At 43.6% G+C, this 21300-nt stretch overlaps 1 protein-coding gene and 2 non-coding genes across 3 annotated transcripts in view; all 3 read right to left on the bottom strand.

The window, feature by feature from the left end:
* The window catches only part of spred1 (sprouty related EVH1 domain containing 1), a 40455-nt gene that overhangs the window by 5834 nt on the left and 13321 nt on the right, over positions 1–21300 (bottom strand). Inside the window, exons 2-4 of the mRNA XM_089004595.1 lie at positions 19324–19588; positions 11240–11408; positions 7110–7156 (exon numbers count right to left, since the gene is read on the bottom strand). Of these exons, the coding sequence (XP_088860721.1) occupies positions 7110–7156; positions 11240–11408; positions 19324–19588 (481 nt within the window). The remainder of the gene's footprint in view (positions 1–7109; positions 7157–11239; positions 11409–19323; positions 19589–21300) is intronic.
* Positions 8179–8265, bottom strand: trnay-gua (transfer RNA tyrosine (anticodon GUA)). Its single transcript is given in 2 exon segments — positions 8179–8214; positions 8229–8265. It is a non-coding gene; the product is annotated as a tRNA-Tyr (tRNA).
* Positions 12725–12811, bottom strand: trnay-gua (transfer RNA tyrosine (anticodon GUA)). Its single transcript is given in 2 exon segments — positions 12725–12760; positions 12775–12811. It is a non-coding gene; the product is annotated as a tRNA-Tyr (tRNA).

The following is a 21300-nucleotide window of genomic DNA, read 5'->3' as shown; positions in this document are numbered from 1 at the left end:
TACTGTAGCGCCTTATAATGTCGTGTACCTTATATTTTGGAAAACTTATTAAAATATATATACAGTAAAGTGTCGTTATATCGATATCGGATATATCGATAGTCCCGGTTATATCGATACTATTTCTATGCATGCACGGAGAAAATTACATGCAAACAGGGTCGGATATATCGATAGTCCCGGTTATATCGATATTTTTTCGGACTCCCTTGAATATCGATATAACGAGACTTTACTGTATTTAAATATACTATTTAAATATATATATATATATATATTTTTTTTAATGTTTTCATTGATTGAAAGTGCGGCTTATAGTCCGGTGTGCCTTATGTATGGAAAAAGTTTGAAAATACACCATTCCATGGGTGTGGGCCTTATACTCCAGTGCACCTTATACACCGGAAAATACAGAATCCATGTCGCTAACAAGCTATTCATATCAGGTGTTGCTTTGCCTTAAGAAATGAAATGGCGTACCAGAGTATAAGGCGCACCCCCAATCAATGGGGGGTCTAAAGCCTGTGCATTTTCAAACCTTTTCTATATAAAAGACGCACGCAGTATCAGGCATACCTTCAACGAATGAAAAGAAGTTTTCCAAATGTAATATACAAATAGGTACGTTTTGCAAATATAATATAAAAATATCGAAAAGTTTTCCAAATATAATATATAAATATAGAAATGTTTTTCCAAATATAAGGCTCACCGCATTCATCTGAGCTGTATGTCATGCATATTAGCATATTTGACAATAAAGCTGACTGACTTTTGACTTTGATTATAAGGCACTATAGTAGATGCTGGGGAGGGTTACGCACTACTTATATGGCAGGTGGGGTGAAGTCGGTGGCTGCTAACAGTCGTTCCGAGACCTGTCGTAGCTCAATATTACTTCATATATAAGGCGCACTGGCGTATATGGCGCAGAGTCATCTTTTGAAGAACATGAAGGTGTTTGGGTGCGCCTTATACACCGGAAAATACAGTAAATAACAGGAGTAAAACTAAGAAAGCGGTATAAGACTGTGCACATGGATGCTATGTATTTTTTGTTGTTCTGATTTGAAAAATATTCAGACCGTAACCCAGCTGTCTTTGGGCATCAAGCTGGGGACACCCTGAACTGGTTGCTAGCCAGTCTTAGGGCACACAGAAATGAACAATCATCCGCGCTCACACTCACACCACGGGACAATTTGGAATGTTAAAATTAGCCTGTCGTGAATGTTTTGGGAGGGTTGGCGGAAACCCAAATACCCAGAGAAAACTTGTGCAGGCCAGGGGAGAACTTGCAAGGGCGGGAATCGAACCCTGCGCCTGGGGAGGCCATTTTGTCATGTACTGCCATTTGAAAAATGACATCATAGCGCTTTAAATGCCCTTTTTTTCTGGATTTGCTCACGCGTTCCTTCGGCAGTGGCACCGTGATATACTTTCAGTCGGACCGACGTATGCTAATGTCTGTACGGTGTTAGATTATAAAATAGTCCGATATCGGATTGCCTATTGCTTAGAGATACTGAAAAACAACACAGTGTGGCACGTCAACTAGCTAGTTCTCCACACAAAACATTAGCGGCGCGTATCTCAAGTTAAAAAGAGGGTTTTGTGCTTTATTATTGTAAGATGCTCAAAATATCACAAATGTATCAATCGGTCCGGTAATTTAGAAGAGAGGGAGGACCAGGAGGACCAGTAACCACATAAAAAGCCACATTTTGTTTCATTTAATTCGCCAAAAGTGCGTTGCAAGTGAACGTAGCATCTTGGCTGTAAGCGTGGTATAAAACGACAAAGAAACAAGTCAACTTTTTTTGGAAGATGGCTGAACTGAGTTCGAGGGAAAAACTTTTTGAAGCTCAAATACTTGTGTAACTTCTGAAGCTGTTTTATTTATTCCAAAAAGTGGTTCACTGTGGAACCAAACTGTTTTCAAAGTGTTTTCAAAGTGACTTGAAAGCCACCTTCAAAGTTTAACCCCCATCTTAAAACGGCACCCCCTCACTCCTCAGGCAACCCCAAACACCCCGACTTCATCAAGGCTGGGTTAGTACTCTCCCCCCCCCCCCCCCTCAGTATTCTGGTTCTGGTTAGTCAGGGCCGTGTGCAAAGGAGCCCACGCTAGTGCTTTAACGCACAGCGGAAATCTGGTTTGCTCCCAGCTGCTGCAACAGTAATTACTGTCCTGTGGTTGCTAAGAGATGCTTCCTTTGACTTCTTTTCACCCCCCCCCCCTTCAAGTGTCATCCCGCCACCCCCACCCCAGTTTCCCCCCCATCGAGCTACACAAGTATGTCACAAAGTACAGTGATACCTCAGCTCACGAACTTAATTTGTTCCCAGAGTGTATGTAAGCCGAAAAGTTCGTCTGCCGAACATTTATTTCCCATAAGAAACCATTAAAAAGGAGAATAATACGTTCCCGCGTCCCCATAAAACATAATTTTCTACTAAATAAGCCTTAAAACTATACAGAATAGACCTTATTTTATGTATAATACATGTGCTATTGTATTGTAATTAAAGAAATAAACTGTACTATATAATAAAGTCGTTTTATTTACCTTTGTGATGGTCGTTGATGTAGCTGCCTCTTGATGATATCCGAGTGAAGTTGCCGTGCTTTTGCTGCGATAATACCCTCACTCACACTGTCCCCTGCTAGCTGCTTTTTGTTAATCCAAATCAACAGAAGTTTTTCAACCTCTTCTATTGCCTGAGACCGTTGCTTAGACAACACAGAAACACCCTTAGCCCCAAGTGGCAACGGTCGACTTAGCATACTGGTACTGGGACGCTAAGTCACACAAACGCACACCTCGTTCGTGTTTGTCTTCTGCTCGAGCGTAATTTTCTTTTGTGGCCTCTTCGGCTTAAAATGAGACTTTGGTGGGGTCTTTTTCGGTCCCATAATAACAAAAGTACTCCACTCGATAACAAACCACATCTGCACTCAAAGAAAGTGGGTGTGGAAAACTAGTCCGCCAGCCACCGTGTGTGGTTTGGTTCATCCGCCGAAAACTAGTTTGTATGCCAAGACAATATGCTCGCGAATGTAATGTTCGTGAGGTGAAAAGTTCATGAGCTAAAGTGTTCGTAAGCCTGTACGTGCATGCATCTCTACGCACGGGATGCCTGAGACATACCGAGTGTTTACACAAAGAAGAGAAGACAGTGGAAGAACTAAAAAGAAATTAAAAAGTGCAGGGAAAAAATACTTTTGCATTGGATTCGTTTGTGTATGTGTTCACGTAAAGCACAGAAAGAAAGCGAGTAAGGGAAAGAGGCCATAGAGGTCTGCCGAGAGAATGTCATAAACCAGCTCCAGCTGGAGAAATGCAGCAGAGAACTTAAAAAAGCCAGATGACAGCTGTATGTGTATGTGAGAGGAAGCCGGCAAAGGATGGAGGCTAGTGGTGGTGGGGGTGGGGGGTTTGAGGCGAGGGGGGATCAAAATGAGAAACAGACTCTGGCTTCCTTTTTGAAGCGCTCGCCTAAGCCCCCGCCATTCAAAGGCATGTGTGGGGGCCAATCTGGAGCTGATCTGACCCCGGAGATGTGGACAGGGGGGGGGGGGGGGGTTCAGGGGGAGGGGGTTAAATGAAGCAACCTGGCCTTGCGAGAGTACCAAGAACATCCCGTGCGCTTCCGTCGTCACATGGCTTCAGAACAGAAAGGCCTGAGGTCAGCCTGATTCATCTCATTGGCATACGGCGAGTTAAAATAGTCAACTGCTTTAGATTATTGATTAAGAATCCACTTTGTGGCCAGAAATGCTCCAATGTTATCCTGCCCATTCCATTCAAAGAAGCTGAAACATCCCATTTTTAAATAATTATCTCCACTGGGTGTCAGAACTGTCCTTCCAAACTCTTTTTTTTTGTGTGTCAACAAGGGTGCACATAAACGGTGTGCATGAGTAGAGCAAATTGAATAATGTGTTCCAGTTGAAGTCTGTCATCGCGCTTTTATGCGCCGGAAGAATGCAGCTCGGTTCTGTCGTCTTGACTGCGGTCAAGCTAGGCAGCCTGAATTCAAAGTCAAGACAGTGATTTCTCCAGAGGTAACTTCAAGATAAAAACGAGGTGAGGTATGAACGTCCACATATGGTTGTACTTTACACTTTTATTTTGAAGGTTGTGGACTCAATTGACACAGATTATAACAACTACGTTCGACGTAATTGATGTGATCAAAAAAACTCATTATCAGGAACCTTGATCCTCAGAGTGGGCGGAGCTAAAGAGTCATTGATCCAATGCAAAATGTTTGAGGCAACTGATCACTCATTCGCTGCCATTCCCAAAATCAAAAAGTGTGATGTGTAGCGCCATTCCCGGATTTGTTCGAGTTTTGTTCGCTGGTCAGACCTCTGGCAATGTTTTTCCCTTCCACGAGGGGACAGCATTTGCCTTTTGTCCACGTTAGCACCTTATCAGCGCTTCAGCTGTCGTTAAAGCACAATACAAATCAATGTATGGGTCTTGGATTGTATTTTGTCCAGTCACCCCCATTTCTAGCTCAGATAACTCCCATATGACTTAGGAATTAACTATTTTTTTTAGTTGAAATAAGAGAGTCTAAAGTTTCTTCTTCGCTGCATTGAAGGTTTATGTAGTCCTAAAACTCAATATTCTTTGGCACCTGCAATTTGAGTGAAAATGACAAAAACCCTGGCACTGGAATGGACACACTTTTACACTTTGTCTGGCAGTGAATGAGTTAATGGCTCTTAGCGAGTGAATCTGTACATGGGATTCTAGAATCAAAAAAATGGTTACAAGGTAAAAAATAGCTTTGTTTGTTTCTATAATGCAAAATATTTTCCCGAACAGTGTCATATTTAAGCAAAATATTAATATGGTAAAACATACTATTTGATGCCGTTGTCAGCTTTCCATTGTGGTCTAAAGAGAAGTCTTTGTACCCCCCTCCCCCCGTCGAGCCTCAAAGGTGTGTCACGGAGCCATATTCAGCGATGGCAAAATCAGTCACGGCTATAAAACCAAGCAGCCAGCATAACTTCAGTGAACTTAAGCAATAAATTACAACTTCCTGTTCGTTCTAAATTAAAGGCAGAAGTTGGCGGGGTAGGGGTAGTGGTGGGAGTTGGGTGGGGGGATGGAGGGATGGATTATGAATGATTTGGATGTGCCGTGTCACGCACAGCTGAGTTGTTCTTTATGGCTGAAAAGCAAGTCATTTCTGTGGCGTTTAAGCACACCAAGCGTGGACACAGGAAGCGGGTTGAGATCACCGTCTTGGACACATAACGTGGGGGGTCATACCGTTGTGGGGGTGCTATTGCGGTTTCCATAAGGCTTACATGTCTATCCCCCGCAACGTGTTTGAGTTCCAAACTCTACAATGACTTCTTGAGGCCCTATGCTGTGCGGCGAGTTGTCTCCGTCTCCACTTGCAGAATTTGCGACCGTCTCACTTCTGTTTCCCTTTGCAGCCCAGGTCTGCGACCGCAACATTCGGATGCCAAATCACCATGGTGACTCCCTCGGTGGCTCACGCGCTGAACCTTGTGAACACCCTCCCTACTCCCCGCACCCCCTTCTTCTCTTCCTTCTCCCCTTACTGCCTAGCAACAACAGTACCATTGGATTTCCTGTGTCTTCAGCCTGATCCCTTAAAGAGGAACTTTGCCACAGGAACTGGAAGAGCATCACCCTCACTCCCCCCCTTTTTAAGATATAGACGCTCCCCAATTTACAAACGAGATACGTTCCAAAAGGTCGTTCGTAAGCTGAATTTTTCCGTAAGTTGCTTCAGTGCTATATTTTGTATAGGACATATTTTTAAGTCTCAAATAAGTATGTTTAAGGCTTGTTTAAGTAACCTGTATTGGTTTATACAGACGTTCACCAATTTACAAACGAGATACGTCCCAAACGGTTGTTTGTTAGGTGAATTTGTTTGTAAGTTGCTTCACTGCTATATTGTGTATATGTATGTTAAAGGCATATATACGTATGTTTAAGGCTTTAAGGCTGGTTTGTAGTGAAAAATAAACATCTAATAAAATACCTGTATATGCTCTATAACGATACAGTACATATGAACTGAAGTACACATTTTTTAAAAAGCAGCATTGTGTAGTATTACATCATGGCGCACACTGTGCGGCTGCCTCTACAGCAGCTTCGAACCCTGTTTGAGTCCCTTTCCGATTTACTATTTTGTTTATATAATTGTCCGATCGTGTTTTGTGTATTTTTGTTCCTGAAACCTACGGGGAGCAGATGGGCATTGTCATTTCTGATCATCTCCATTATTTTTTTAACTTTTTTGTGACTCCTGTGAACGGGGAAACCACTCGCACACACGGTCCCATTGTTTACAGTCGAGACCAGCTGCTAGCATAGCGAGCTAACAGCGGGCTAGCGGCCCCCAAACCAGACATCCCCGATGAGCTGAAGAGGAGAAAACGGGGCTGTCGGGCTAGAAAGGACCGCCGAAGAAGGAAGACAAGATACCGACACATCCTCCCGTCCGTCATTATAGGGAATGTGAGATCGCTCCCGAACAAGATGGACGAGCTAGCGGCGCTAACGCAACATCAGATGGAGTACCGTGAAACCAGTTTGCTGCCCCTCACGGAAACATGGCTGTTGGCGATCACTCGGGACTCACACACGTTGAGTTGGAGGGCTTGTAACTTGTACGTGCGGACGTGAATGCAGGGGGCGGTAAGAAGAAAGAAGGGGGAATTGGTGTGTTTGTGAATGACAAATGGTGCAATCCTGGCACATCACCATCAAAGCGAAACTTGCACTCGGGACATCGAACATTTTCCTACGTACCCGTAAAAATGTTCGGATGTACTATTGTTCATAACACGAATGTTCATAGGTAGGGGAGCGTCTGAGGAATGGGGGTTGAGGGTAGGGTTTGGAGGGAGCGGGGTTGAGAGTGCTGAACCGTGGTGATGAACATGTCTGAGGGGTCATCATCGCATGCAAGCGCGGCATTCTTCATGGCTTTTTGCAAAATCCGATTAAAAAAAGTCCAAAGCTACACTCGATTGTTGGGGGGGGGGGGGGAATACATAAAACAGAAGTTCTACTGTACATTGTTGCAAGATTAACACTCACCGGTAGTCCATCCTCTTGAGAATCCCCTTCACCAAATGATTGACAGCCTAGAATCGGGAAAAAAGACACACACATGCAAAGGATTATTGAAATGAATCTAAAAAAAAACAAATTAAACACAGTTGTGAAAAAGAATTACATGCAGAAATGAAATAAATTTTGCTACTTGACTTGAGTTTGACTGTCCAAATGGTAAGTTATTTCGCAAGATGAGGCAAAGCCTTAAGTCAAGCCAGAATGAGACGAGACTCGCGCTTCTATCCGACCGCAGCCAAAATGGGGAAATGAAAGCTGCTTTGTGTCAGTGGGGCACATGGAAGTTCATGAAATATGCATGCCGCAAATAATGTAACCTGACCTCTGCTAAAACGCCGTGTGTCATTTTCAGAAAGTAAAAAAATAAATAAAAAGAAAACACCTGTTGACAGACACTGTGTTTTAGGTGACAGAGTGAGGCGGATTTGGGATTTTTCGTTGTGGATTATGTGCGCGACACAGAAGTGATTGGACTTTTAGGGGGGTGACTAACAAGATTTGATTTTTGCTTAACTCATTCGCTGCCATTCCCGAATGTATTCGGGAATCTAAAAGTGTGACATGGACCGTCATTCCCGAATTTGTTCGGGTTTTGGTTTTTCTTGCGGGGGTGCCGATAAAGCGCTGGTCAGACCTCTGGTAATGATTTTTCCCTTCCACGAGGGGGCAGTATTTGCCATTTTTCCATGTTAGGACTTTGCTGAAAATAACAATTAGAAGGCCTTTAATGGTCCTACAATGGGGAAATTTGCAATTAACAAGTACTCGGAGTCAGATTTGAACCAGCAACCTAAGGATTACTATTAGCACCTCTACAGTCCTCCGCTCTACCAACTGAGCTATCAAAGGTTCTTACAGCGTCTGTCGTTGATAGAATGCTGTATAAATCAATATGTTTAGATTGTATTTTATTTTGTACAGCCGCCCACATGTCAAGCTCAGATAGCTCCAGATCCAAATAACTTTATATAACTATAACAGAAATCAGAAAGCCTTTAATAGTGCCACAATGGGAAAATGTGCAAAATGTAAATCCTTCGAGCCGGATTTGAACCAGCGACCTAAGGATTCCTGTTAGCACCTCTACAGTCCTCCGCTCTACCAACTGAGCTATCGAAGGTTGTTACAGCTTCCATTGTTGTTAGAGCGCTATATAAATCAAGATGTTTAGCTTGTATTATATATTGTACAGCCGCCCACATTTCAAGCTCAGATAACTCCAGATCCAAATAACTTTATATAACGATAAACAGAAATCAGAAAGCCTTTAATAGTCCCACAATGGGGAAATTTACAAAATTCAACTCCTTTGAGCCAGGATTCCTATTAGCACCTCTACAGTCCTCCGCTCTACCAACTGAGCTATCAAAGGTTGTTATAGGTACCATTGTTGTTAGAGTGCTATATAAATCAATATGCTTGCATTGTATCTTCTGCAGCCAGCCCCATTTCAAACTCAGATAACTCCAGACCCATATAACTTAGGAATTAACTCTTTTTTTCCTGATGAAGCGAATCTAAGGTTTCATACGCTGAATTGAACGTTTATGTAGTCCAAAAACTCAATATTCTGTGGGTCCCGCAATTTCAGTGAAAATGACAAAAACCCTGGCACTGCAGTGGACACATTTTTGCACATCGTCTGGCAGCGAATGAGTTAATATCGTAAAAGTGTCACATTGACACCATCACTTGCAATGCATTTAATTTTCAATTGTTGATGTACAACAAATTGGTCAAGTGTAAAAAACAATGTTTTCCTTTCCTTTACAAATCAATTTATTTTCTCATTTCACACGACCTACATTCAAGTTGTTGTCACTAGAATTTTTGCTGTGGGGGTGGCAAACCCCCCAAAGCAAAAACATTTGTACTGCCACACCGAACACCACAAACATGGCGGACAAGCTGCATTGTGAAAGACATATTTTGCCCCGCAAAACTTTCTGAATGAGAAACACATGAATTACAGTATTTAATCCCCACAGAGCACGACCGGAATATATATCAGTCTCGAGCCTTATGACTCACCAAAGCCTCACTGCTGTTTATCTTCCCTGCAGTATTATGCGCAACCAGGAATATGATCCAACAAAAATCTGGCAATGAGCACATCATATTTTATCAAGACAAAGACTGTTTTGTACAACAATCCCACAAAATTGGGGCGTCGCAGCGATAATTGATTTTTTTATTTAACCACCTTTATTTGTTTTATTTTTATTCAGAGAACCAGACAGTGATCACTGCTTCCAAAACAACAGAACGAAGACATTTGACAAAACAAATCGCCCCTGATGCGCAAGGAGTATCCCGACTCTTTTACAGCTCTGATAAAACCTGACACTTTGGTCGGCTTCGTTTCGCGTTGGTGCATGGAAAATGGCGGCTTGAACAGTCACAGTCTTCAAAGCTAGTTGATATTATTGGCACATACACCTTATATAACTGACAACGTGATCTTGCTAGCTTTCGCTAGCGAACACACAGCCCCGCTGTGTCTGATAAAAGCAAAAGCTAGCGTTCTTTTGACGTGAGAAGCATAAACATTGGGAAATGGTTGCAGGTCATGTACTAAATGGAAATTTAAAACAATTCCTCCGTGATAAAGGGGAGATCATATTATTTTTGTTGTTATTATTATGTGTGTGTGTGTATGCGTGTGTGGTGGGGTCAGTTGGTCTCAAAAGATGACAAAACAACAGGACTTTAGTCCTCAATCACACGGAGAAGGTCAGCGTGCAGTTCTTCAATGCCGGGGAGGAGGTAAGAAGAGCGAGTGACAGCGAATGCAGCACGACTCGGCTCTCGGAGCCGCCTAAGCCATGTGCCTGGCGTTACCATGGTAACAGAGGACTGCAGGACCGCTACACACGCGTGTGCGCGAGCGCATTCGCAGAGGCGCCAGCATATTCTCTCGCCTACCAACACAACGCGGGCCACCTCCGCCGCAACCCATCCTCCGCCACCCTCGCCCGCACACATTGACAAAGCCAAAGCGACCAGCGGCCGAGCAATGCAATGGGAATACAGAGCAACCTGTGTGTGTGTGTGTGTGTGTGTGTGTGTGTGTGTGTGTGTGTGTGTGTGTGTGTGTGTGTGTGTGTGTGTGTGTGTGTGTGTGTGTGTGTGTGCATGCACGCTGAGGACAGCGAAATTACACAACAGTGACAGAATACAGAGGATGCCAGGACACTGAGGACAACGCAGGAAGGAGGAAATAGAGAGAGATAGAGAGAGAGAGAGCGATAGAGACAAAGGGAAAGAGAGACTGAGAGAGGGGGAGAGACAGAGAGATAGAGACAGAGAGTGACAGAGAGAGAAAGAGAGAGAGACAGACAGAGAAATAGAGAGAGACAGTGACAGACAGAAAGCAAAAGAGAGAGGGACAGAGCGAGAGAGAGACAGAGACAGACAGAGAGAGAAAGGTAGAGAGCCTGATAAAGAGGGACAAAGAGAGAGAGGGAGAAAGAGAAGCAGAGACAGACAAAGTAAGAGAGAGAGAGACAGAGACAGACAAAGCAAAACAGAGAGGGACATAGAGAAAAAGACAGACAGAGACAGACAGAGAGAGAAAGAAAGAGAGACAGATAAAGAGAGCGGGGGAGAAAGAGAGACAGAGACAGACAGAGAGAGAAAGAGAGAGAGAGAGAGAGAGAGACAGAGACAGAGAGAGAGAGAGAGAGAGAGAGAGAGAGAGAGAGAGAGAGAGAGAGAGAGAGAGAGAGAGAGAGAGAGAGAGAGAGAGAGAGAGAGAGAGAGAGAGACAGAGACAGAGAGAGACCGAGAGATATTCATAGAGTTCAAGTGTTTCCTGTCCACATGATGTACAACGCGTGGACATTTTACATTGGACTGATTTCACGTCAGCATGAGTATGTTGGTGATTGGAGACCGAATGAAAATTGACCTTGCGTTTTTATTGTTTTATTTTTTAGGGGGGGAGAGTTTGCATTGAGCAGCTGGCGCTAACAAGATAACACAGGAGGGGTCGTGTTCGGCATTCAGAGACATCCTTAATCTCTCATCAGCTCACTGTATCTCAAACGGATTAGAGGCTAACATGAAGAAAACAGTGGAGAACAGGTGCCCACCTTGGCTGATGTCCTCGATGGCCCTTCGGATGCCTCGATCGAAAGCGCGAGCGTCGGCGGGGCTCTGGAAGGTCAGGCCGAACTTTTTGTCATTGATCATCCAGTGATGAAAGATGGGGTTGATCTTGTTGTACACCAGGCCCTCGTGCAGCACACATTCCAGTACCACCTAGAAAATTGAAATGTATTTTTAGTCACATGCAAAACACCAATAAAAATGACTTAAAGTGTCCAAAATCTGCAAAAAATTGAGCTGCGAATTGGGGATTTTCAGAAAGTCCCGCCCCCAGTTCGTAACGTTACGCCAGGACGTCTTGCCTTGCTCCTAGAATCAAAACAATGGCTTCAGAGAGTTCAGATTCGGAGGAGATGCTTTCTTCCTATTCATCCAGTTATGAATATGATTCAAATAGTTCTGAAGAGGAAAGCATAAATGTTTGCAATCGATTAAAGAAGTTCTTCCGTATCAATTTGAGCCGTCTGGACTCTAATGTCTTCTTCTTCTTTTCCTTTCGGCTTTTCCCTTCAGGGGCCGCCACAGCGAATCAATGTCCTCCATCTATCCCGGTTTTGTGCATCCTCTTCTCTGACACCAGATACATTCATGTCCTCTTTGACCACATCCATAAACCTCCTCTTCGGTCTTCCTTTCAGCCCCCTTACTGGCAGTTCAAGGCTCAGCATCCTTCTCCGTCTGGACTTTGGACTCCAATGTAGCGCCCAAAAATGCACAAGATGGCACACAAGTTCTGTGGGAAATGGGCTGATTTGTCTGCTGCAAATTTGTGTCAACTTCTGTATGGTGTGACCGCAAAAGAGTCTTGGTGCAACACACGATTCACCATCGCGTTATGTGTTTTCCTTCTAATTCCGCCATGAACACGGATCAACACGATGTTTTCAGACCAAACAAAGTACCCAAAATGCATTGTGTGTCGCTTTCTCGGTCAGGGGCGTTCCTGACGTGATGTCACGTCAGGCATCGTCATCAGCTCGAAAACAGGACTTCCTCAATATTTAGCGCGAGTCTTAAAACGTAAAATATAGCTATATGTGGTGGAATTTTTGTAAAATGCGCTCAGTACAAGTCATTTGAAGTCATTTTACAAATGGATACAACTTGTCCGGAGATGTCGGTTGTCCTTTAAACTGCACGATGTGGAGCGCCATTCCCGAATTTGTTCGCGTTTTGGCTTTTCTTGCTGGTTCAAGCTCTGGTCAGACCTCTGGGCATGTCTTTCCCTACCACGAGGGGGTAGCATTTGACTTATGTACAGCCACCCCCACTTTTGCCCATGTTACGGCTTTGTTACAGCTTCAGCTGTTGTTAAAGCGCTGTATAAATCAATATGTTTGGATTGTATTTTGTACAGCTACTTACATTTCAAGCTCAGCTAACTCCATATCCAAATAACTTTATATAACTACAACAGAAATCAGAAAGCCTTTCATCGTCCCACAATGGGGAAATTTGCAAAAAGCAACTCCTTCGAGCCGGATTTGAACCAGCGACCTAAGGATACCTATTAGCACGTCTACAGTCCTCCGCTCTACCAACTGAGCTATCGAAGGTTGTTACAGCTCCCATAGTGTTACATGCGCTATATAAATCAATATGTATGTATGGTATTGTATTTTGTACAGTCACCCCTATTTCAATCACAGATAACACCAGATCAAAATAATTTCAAATAACTCCAACAGAAATCAGAAAGCAATTAATAGTCCCGCAATTGGGTAATTTGCTAAAACAAAACTACTTCAAGACAGATTTGAACCAGCAAGCCAAGGATTCCTGTTAGCACTCCTCCAGTCCTCCGCTCTACCAACTGAGCTATCAAAGGTTGCTACAGCTGCCGATGTTGTTAAAGTGCTATATAAATCAATATGTTCTTATGTATAGTATTGTATTTTGTACACCAGCCTTCATTTCAGCCTGAGATAACTCCAGACCAATTATAACTTAGGAATTAACTCTTTTTTTCTGATGAAAGAAGAGAGTCTAAGGTTTCTAACGCTGCATTGAATGTTTTTGTAGTTCTATAACTCAACATTCTGTTGTTCCTGCAATTTGAGTGAAAATGACAAAAACCTTGGCACCAGAATGGACACATTTGCACATCGTCTGGCAGCAAATGAGTTAATGACAGATGAGTTGGAAGGCAGCAGTGCGGGAAGAAGGGGCTTTGAGTGGGTTTTTAGAGGCAGACAGTCAAAAGTGTGTGGTGGAAAGACACCGTATTTCCAAAGGCCTATTATTAATCAGGGCTGCTGAGCCACCTCCTGGCCTTCCTCTCGGGAAGATTATGTGAAATGAGAGACAGCCATTACAGTCTTTGAGATTTGGACAAACGCGCACGCGTATGACTTAACGGGGTGTGAATGTGCATCGGCGGGCACGGAGACTCGCGCGAGCGCACGAGAGCTTGGCATTATGAAAACCATTCGTGACCCGATGACTGCGTGGTGCAAATTCCTGATGGCGGAGGTGAGATGGGATAAGAATCGCAAAGCAAATTGGGTTGAGTTTTCCATTGTGTGGTTTGGATCCGGGAAATAATTGGAACGTATAGCTACAGATGTGATAGCTACTTAGCGCCATTTTTTCGTTTTTATGTTTCCATTGTTAAGGGTCCCAAAAATTTCATGATCAACAATCCCCCTATTTAGCACAATGACATCTTATTGATTGTTCGATGAAATGGTTCTTTTTTTTTTGTTCAAAGCGAATCTTGTGTATCATTGAGTCTTCCTCTAGTCTAAAAGAACTAATGTTACTTATCATTAGTTACAGAATGGGGATAGAGAGCAAATGTGGTTTTAATACAATATATATATTGATTTCTATAGCACTTTAACAACAGCTGAAGCTGCAACAAAGCGCTTCACATGGACAACTACCCTATACCAGGGAGTGAAACCAAGATCAAGTCGGAATCATGCTGAGTCGAATGTGGGTTTTAAAGATGGGCACAGAGGGGCTTGCCGAATGTTCAGTGGAAGGTCATTCCAGAGAGCGAGACCAGCAACGGAAAAGGCTCGATCCCCTCTGAGCCTCTGATTAGTTTTTGGCATAATGTATGGTCAGCAGACCTGAGGCGTCGGGAAGGTGTGTAGGGGTGGATGAGCTCAGAGAGGTAAGGAGGAACAAGGCCATTTCAAGATTTGAAGACAACCAATAAGATCTTGAAAATAACTCTAAAATGTATAGGGAGCCAGTGAAGGGATGCCAGAGTAGGAGTTATATGCTCCCTCATACGAGTACCAGTCAAGAGTCGATTGGCTGACTCCAAAGTAAAGTGCATTACAGAAGACAAATAATAAAATCTTGAAAAATAACTAAAATCTACAGGGAGCCAGGAAAGGATGCCAGAGTAGTAGTTATGTGCTCCCTCTTAAGAGTACCAGTCAGAAGTAATGATAGTTTTGAAGCAGAAATGTTCGCATAGAAACGTGAGAAAATATCTGCATGTTGCGAGGAAGGATGCTACCCAACGTCATATTTTTACAAATCAGACCTTTGGAAGGTGACGGTTACCGTTGAAGGGGGGGCAATGATAGACGGAGGTCAAATGCGTCGAGGGGCAGACAAAAAAATAAGACAGGGAAGATCTTTGAACTCATAATTTTGTCAAGCGTTCGCAAGTAAATCTTGTAACAGAATCCATCAATGTTGATTCTCTTTCATGTGTTCTGCGCTCATTTCCATTCTCCAGATTTCGAGCGGAGTCAAAGAGCAAACACCACAAACAGTCACCCACTGTCAGTGGTGTCACGAGCTAGTCACACAGGCCACATTATTAGCGCTGAAAATTTACAAGTTAGGTGACACCGATAGTCTCGCCGATAATAAACCGGATTTAGCTGGCAAAGCTCAACAAACAAGTACCGTGCAAGTTTCGAGCGTGCGAGAGAGCGAGAGAGAGAGAGTGAGAGACAGAGAGAGAGACATCGCCCAAAAGAAGAGCTAATTTTGATGAGCCGGGAAGGCGCCAGCTTCACAGCTGTGAGCAATCCGGAGGACGCTGCGACGAGCGAGGTAGTAAGCTCAACACAAGATCTGACACAAATTCGACAGCCTATGCTGTATGACCTCGTCAACCAATTAGGGTTTGTTTTTAGGGGGGGCTCAGAGTAATGGATGAGGGGAAAGAGAGAGAGATTGGATTGGATTGGATTGGATATGCCTTTATTAGTCTCACAGTGGAGAAATTGGTGGCTATATAGAGAGCTAGCTGAGTCATCACCGGGTACATTCTGTGCCGCATCTCTGCGCATCACAGTCACATCGCACCACCTTTCCTCATTCGGTTTAGCACCGCCTATGACGACGAATGCGTTTGGATGGAATTTTGCATTTTCTCTTCCCTCCCCTCCTAGCCTCTCATACCCACCCAATAGCATCTGTGAGGTTTGTGCGCCGTTCTTCTCAAGCGATTTAAGGTTACGATCACAGATGGGAACGATTGCAGACCCCGTCTTTGTTCAGACATAACAAACAAATTAAAGAGCGGTTGTCAGCATTATTTTGAGAATAGAAGAGAACTCAGCCATGGCTTGCACATGGGTGTTAAATGTTTTAACCAGGACTATTTGTAACTAAAGTATCTTGGGAACTAGTTATCGTAGCTTGATCGTAGCTAAATGTCTGAGGGTGATTAGCACACATCTAAAAAAAATAACACCAAACTTCATTTATATTAACATGACACTCACTGGCAGTTAGTCATTTTCCCCCATATTCCAATTTTAGATCATGAGTTACTGATATTTAAGCATGATTTTGTTAAAATCCACATTCACTGACAGCGGATGCGCTGACAAAGTGATAGAAAGTCTTTCCCTTTCAAAAATTGTCATCCGTAAATTGCAATTATTTTTTGTGCCTGTAATTGGCAGAATTTTTACAGCCCCGCTTTGTTCATGGCTTGAGGAGTCCACAATGAGAAGAAAAGGAGCGTCAGAGCAGAGCGCTGATGCATATATCGAACTGCCGCGGCTTGGAATTGAAGCAGATTTCCGTTGGACAGGAGTGAGTGTGAGACAGTCTCTTTTCGTCAATGAATGCTACAGCTTCGTGTTTTGCTTTCAACATTTAGCTTGTGGCAGACGTGCACATTTCACCATGACATCCCTGATCAACTGGTGAAAAGGATCCTTTGATCCTCTCCTCTCATCAAGAACTGCTTCATACAACAATGAGGGTGCAGAAAGTACTTAAGATTGAAGACTATCTGTGTCTTTTGTGTAGTGTCACATAATTTAGCATTTGTTTGTTTTTGTTGTTATTGACTTTAAGATGGCACTGCGAGAGTGGCTGCCTTTATAGCAGGTCATGTATTTTGTTTTTGTACTTCTTCTTTTCCTCTTACTTTTATCATTTTGGTGCTGTGAAATGTAAATTTCTCCACTGCGAGACTAATAAAGGCTAATCCAATCCAAAGCTGCAAACCAATAGCAACAGACCCACAGAGGGGGAAAAAACATCCTCAGTTAAGATAATTACGCTATGTCAATAACTTCTGCAGTCAACTCGCTGATGGCTTTCAAACAATACTGCGGTAGGAGGAACAGATAATGTCACGCCTTGCAGTCTTGCATGACTAACATTAGTCGTCTGTGGGTTTGTCTGCGGTACTTGTTTTCCTTGGAATCGTCGCTGTTGTTGAGTCGATGCCCTCAAACAGTTGTAGGAGCCCGACAGACCTACATATGGCCGCCTGTTTGTTGTGGCGACTGAGGTAGATGCTGGCAGCAAACGGGGTGTTGTACAACTTCCTAGAACAGTTGTCAGGGTCTCCCGCACCATGTTGTATGCCCCCGCGGGCCTGTACCACGACATTCCCGTCACAGCCTTTTCCTGTGCCATGCATGCATGCGGGTTAATGCACTCGGTGGCCTTGAACACAAAATACATAAAATGTCCTCAGTCAAAGGAAATTCAGACGCCGGGCAGCCAACCAGCCGCCAATGTCGAAGCATTAAAAGGCCACCAGAGCCTCCGCGTCACTATGTTTGCCACAGACTTCTGACATCACTTTCACACTTTATATGACCACAGTCTGGATTATCCGGAAGAACCTACGCTATCGCTCTAAAATCCGGCACACAGTTCTTGGGACAAGAAGGTCAAAACCCGTAAGGATTAAGATGGCAACGCAATTACATTGATTGGAGGAAAGAAAAGAGTGTGACAAAGTGCGGGAATGTGACTTTAAATCGGTGTTATGACAGGTACCAACGCGGGAGGAGATTCAGAAGTTGTCTTTGAAATTGTCTGGGTGTCATATGTGTGTTATGGTATTCTGTAATGCTTCGTGAAGGTGAAAAACCTGACGCGTACTTCTTTCCACACTGTAATTGCAAAATGTAATCTGATTTTTCGGGATGATCAAGACACAATCTCTGTATAAAACCAAAGAACAATGGGGTGTCATTGAACAAAAACTGAAGGGAGAATGGATGACATCATATAGTGGGAGTGGGAGAAGGCAACTCACTGCCAAAAATAACTTTGTTTGACTCAGAAAATATTATGAGTAATGAGCGCGACATCAATGAACTGCAGTCAGAATAAGCAGCACATCGTTGCATTCAAAAAGATGAGGGGGATTCTGATGTGCTACATGTCACACGTCTGTCTCGGAATGTCACACTATTTCACACTCCCAAGCTCACTAATGAGTGGCTGTTACGTATTTGTTTTTTTTTTTTTAAAGATGCGTCGCAGTCTGTCCAGGACACACCACAAGTGAGCATATTTTCAGGCATTTTATGTTTGGTACTAATTACAAGGTTGAGCATAAGTTTCCACGATATTCATCCTTTGAGTTAAGTAGGTTTTCCCACATCCTTCATCCATCATTCTCTCCTCCTGAGTAATCTGCACTTCTCCCAGATGATGTAATCATGCATCACAGATCACGCAGTTTGCTCCTATTTTCAGATACCTGCGCTGCAGAGGCAAGTTGAACAACGCTCCCTGGCCCGAGCGATTTTGAAATTGCCATATGAATCATTTTTGTGTATATAACTACACATATAGATATGTGTAGGTATATACAGCAATGGCTTATCCATTGCATCACTCAAGCCTCGACGAAAAGGTTTCTTCAGACGTCATCTGTACTTCTTTGAAGGTGTCGGACTTTTCGGTCTTCATCCGAAAAGCTTTGTCAGTTAACTAAAGTTCTGCTGGTAGCTTTGACCCGACATATCCTTAATGGACAGAGATGGCGATGCCAGACCTTTACTTTGATAGGCCCCTGCTCTAAGATTGGGGGGAGCGCTAGACTACTCCCTGAAGCTAATCAGATTATTTCTTTCATAGAATATTAAATAGAACAAAAGATGTTTCATAGAACATAAAAAGACAGAACAAAATAAGTAATCAGATTAGCTTCAGGGAGTAGTCCATTGGTCCCCCTCAACCTTAGAGCTGGGACCTATCAAAGCAGAGGTCTGGCACCGCCACCTCTGTCCATTAGGGCCAAAGCTACGAGCACAAATTTAATACGCTGACAAAGCTTTTCGGATGAGGAGCGATACGTCCGACACCGTCAAAGAAGTAGAGATGACGGCTGAAGAAACCTTTTCATCGATGGACTACTCCTGTAAATCTGAGAGTTTACACAGACGCATTACTCAAGCAATTATCTATTCAGTAAAACCAGGCAGAAAGTTAATGATTAGGTCTAAAACAAACATCGTTGTGGGTAAAAAATGTGACACAAGTGAGGATTACATTCATTTGTCTCTGTATTTTCTCAAGGGAGCGGAGGAACAGATGCCGTCGCGCTATCCTCAGCTACCCACAAGGCCAAAAGCAAAACATGGCCAATTGTTCTGGAAGTTTAAGGAAAACACTTAAATCATAACTATAGCTGCCAGAGCACAAACGTCCTCCTTCCCTCTTAAGACACTTTAAACATGAGACGCCTCGAATCCACAAATCCACAGCAGCTGCATGATGGCGTCGTGTCAGCATGAAGCGAAATCTCAAAAGCAACCGTTCCAGCACCACGTTGCCAGTGGAGTCTGCAAAGGCGGTCCAAGTAGCGACCACTGGATAGCGTCTTCCTTACCAGTTTATCTTTGAGCCGCTCCCCCTTGATGTAGAACTCCACCGCTGTGGGGCTGGGGGTGGGACTGGGCGTCGGACTGGCGCTACAAGGGCTGAGGTTGCCTGTGCTCCCCCGGGTTCCACCGCTGTGGGTGCTGCCACTGTCCTCCGCCGGGGTGACCTTGTAAACGGTAACGCAGCTGAGGCCACCGCCGCCGAGGGGAAGCCACCCACCGCTGGAGTCATCCCGCGTCATGACCACTGCTCTCACACGCGCATAACTGTCACTGCGGAAAGAGGGAGGAAGCATGCGGAAAGGATGTCAAAGCCAAGGCAAATGAGTCATGATTACACAGACGGCAAACTTTGAAGTGTTCACATTTCAATTACCGTATTTTTCGGGTATATAAGACGCACCCAAAAGCCTTGATTTTCCTCAAAAGATGACCCTGCACCTTATACGCAGGTGTGCCTTATATCTGAAGTAATATTGAGCCTCAACAAGTCTCGCAACTAATTTCAGCAGCCACTGACTCCATTTCCCCCCTGTAGAAGTAGTGTGTCACCCCGGTGCGCCTTATACACTGTAAACTATCCAGTATGTTGCGTTGTCGCCAAGATCAAACATAAAATCAATGCTACGTTCACGTTTGTTCGCGGGGGTGACTTTGAACGGGCATGAGGATGGTCTCTCTTCCTATGACAGGGGTGGGGTTTTGTTTTTTCTTGCGGGAAGGTGCCCATAAAGCGCTGGTCAAACCTATGGCCATGTTTTTCCCTTACACGAAGAGGCAGCATTTGCATTTTGTCCATGTTTGCGCTTTTTTACAGCATCAGCTGTTGTCAAAGCACAATATGAATAAATACAGTATGTATGTATTGTATTTTGTACAGCCGCCCCAATTTCAAACTCAGATAACTCAAGACCCATGTTACTTAGGAATTAACTCTTTTTTTCTGATGAAAGAAGAGAGTCTAAGGTTTCTTACGCTGAATTGAATGTTTATGTATTCTTAAAACGCAATATTCCGTGGGTCCTGTAATTTGAGTACAAGTGACAAAAACCCTGGCACTGGAGTGGACACATTTTTGCAAATTGTTTGGCAGTTAATGAGTTAAGATGTAAATAAGGCTTTTTTTCTTAAAACAATTGATATCTGCTTGTGTTGCGGTTTAGCCAAATGATGTCTGTAACGAAACTATCTAATGCAACAGACGAATGGGTAACCGATAATCCCCGGCAATGATCTTTGCCAAGGGTGTGGTAGGCAGGAGAGCAAAGGTTCCCTCACATTGAATTCACAAGATCTTCAGGGACAGTTAAAAAGGGAGGGTATCAGGTGAATTATCTCTTGTCAGTCAGTGACTTTCGTGATCCTCAATTTAACACTGTCAGCTATGGTGGTTATCCCGGAAAGTCGTTTTGAAGAGGCGGGAAAGTTATGACATCCGAAGCCCAGTCATGTGTCACATTCAACTACCCGGTTCTGTATGCTTCTCAAATATTTAATAGGTTACCGGGAGTTTGTGCAAAAACACTGCCCTCAGCACACGCTGAACTTTGTCATTTCCGGTGGCCTAATGCAGTTTGCGTTATCTAATCAGCCAAGATCTGACCGCAGGTGAAGATGCGGTGAGTCTACAGCGCTGGTGAGCCAGCAGAAAATGTAACAAGAGGCCGTCGGGGAGCGTAGATAGGATGAATGATTTCTAACAAAAGCTAACATGTGTATTATAGCCAGAAAGTAGAGTGACATTTGCTCCACATTTTTATTTTTCTACAAAACCAAGTGGAGGTAGGAAGAAAATCACATCAGTGACAAAACTCCATAATGAACATGACATGGAACATTCAAGTCCAAAAAAAATCCCCAAATATTTTCAATAGATGGTATCATTTGTGGTCTTTCCATTACATTCCTGTTTTTCTACAGTGCCGCTGGAGTCGGCACTTATTCTAGTTCCCTTTTTCAGCCTTAAGTAACTCGTAGAAATGTCT

The sequence above is a fragment of the Hippocampus bargibanti genome, linkage group LG09 (assembly GCF_051943395.1).
Source record: "Hippocampus bargibanti isolate YZ-2025 linkage group LG09, ASM5194339v1, whole genome shotgun sequence".
NCBI classification, from domain to species: domain Eukaryota; kingdom Metazoa; phylum Chordata; class Actinopteri; order Syngnathiformes; family Syngnathidae; genus Hippocampus; species Hippocampus bargibanti.
This window is presented reverse-complemented; position numbering and strand designations above follow the sequence as displayed.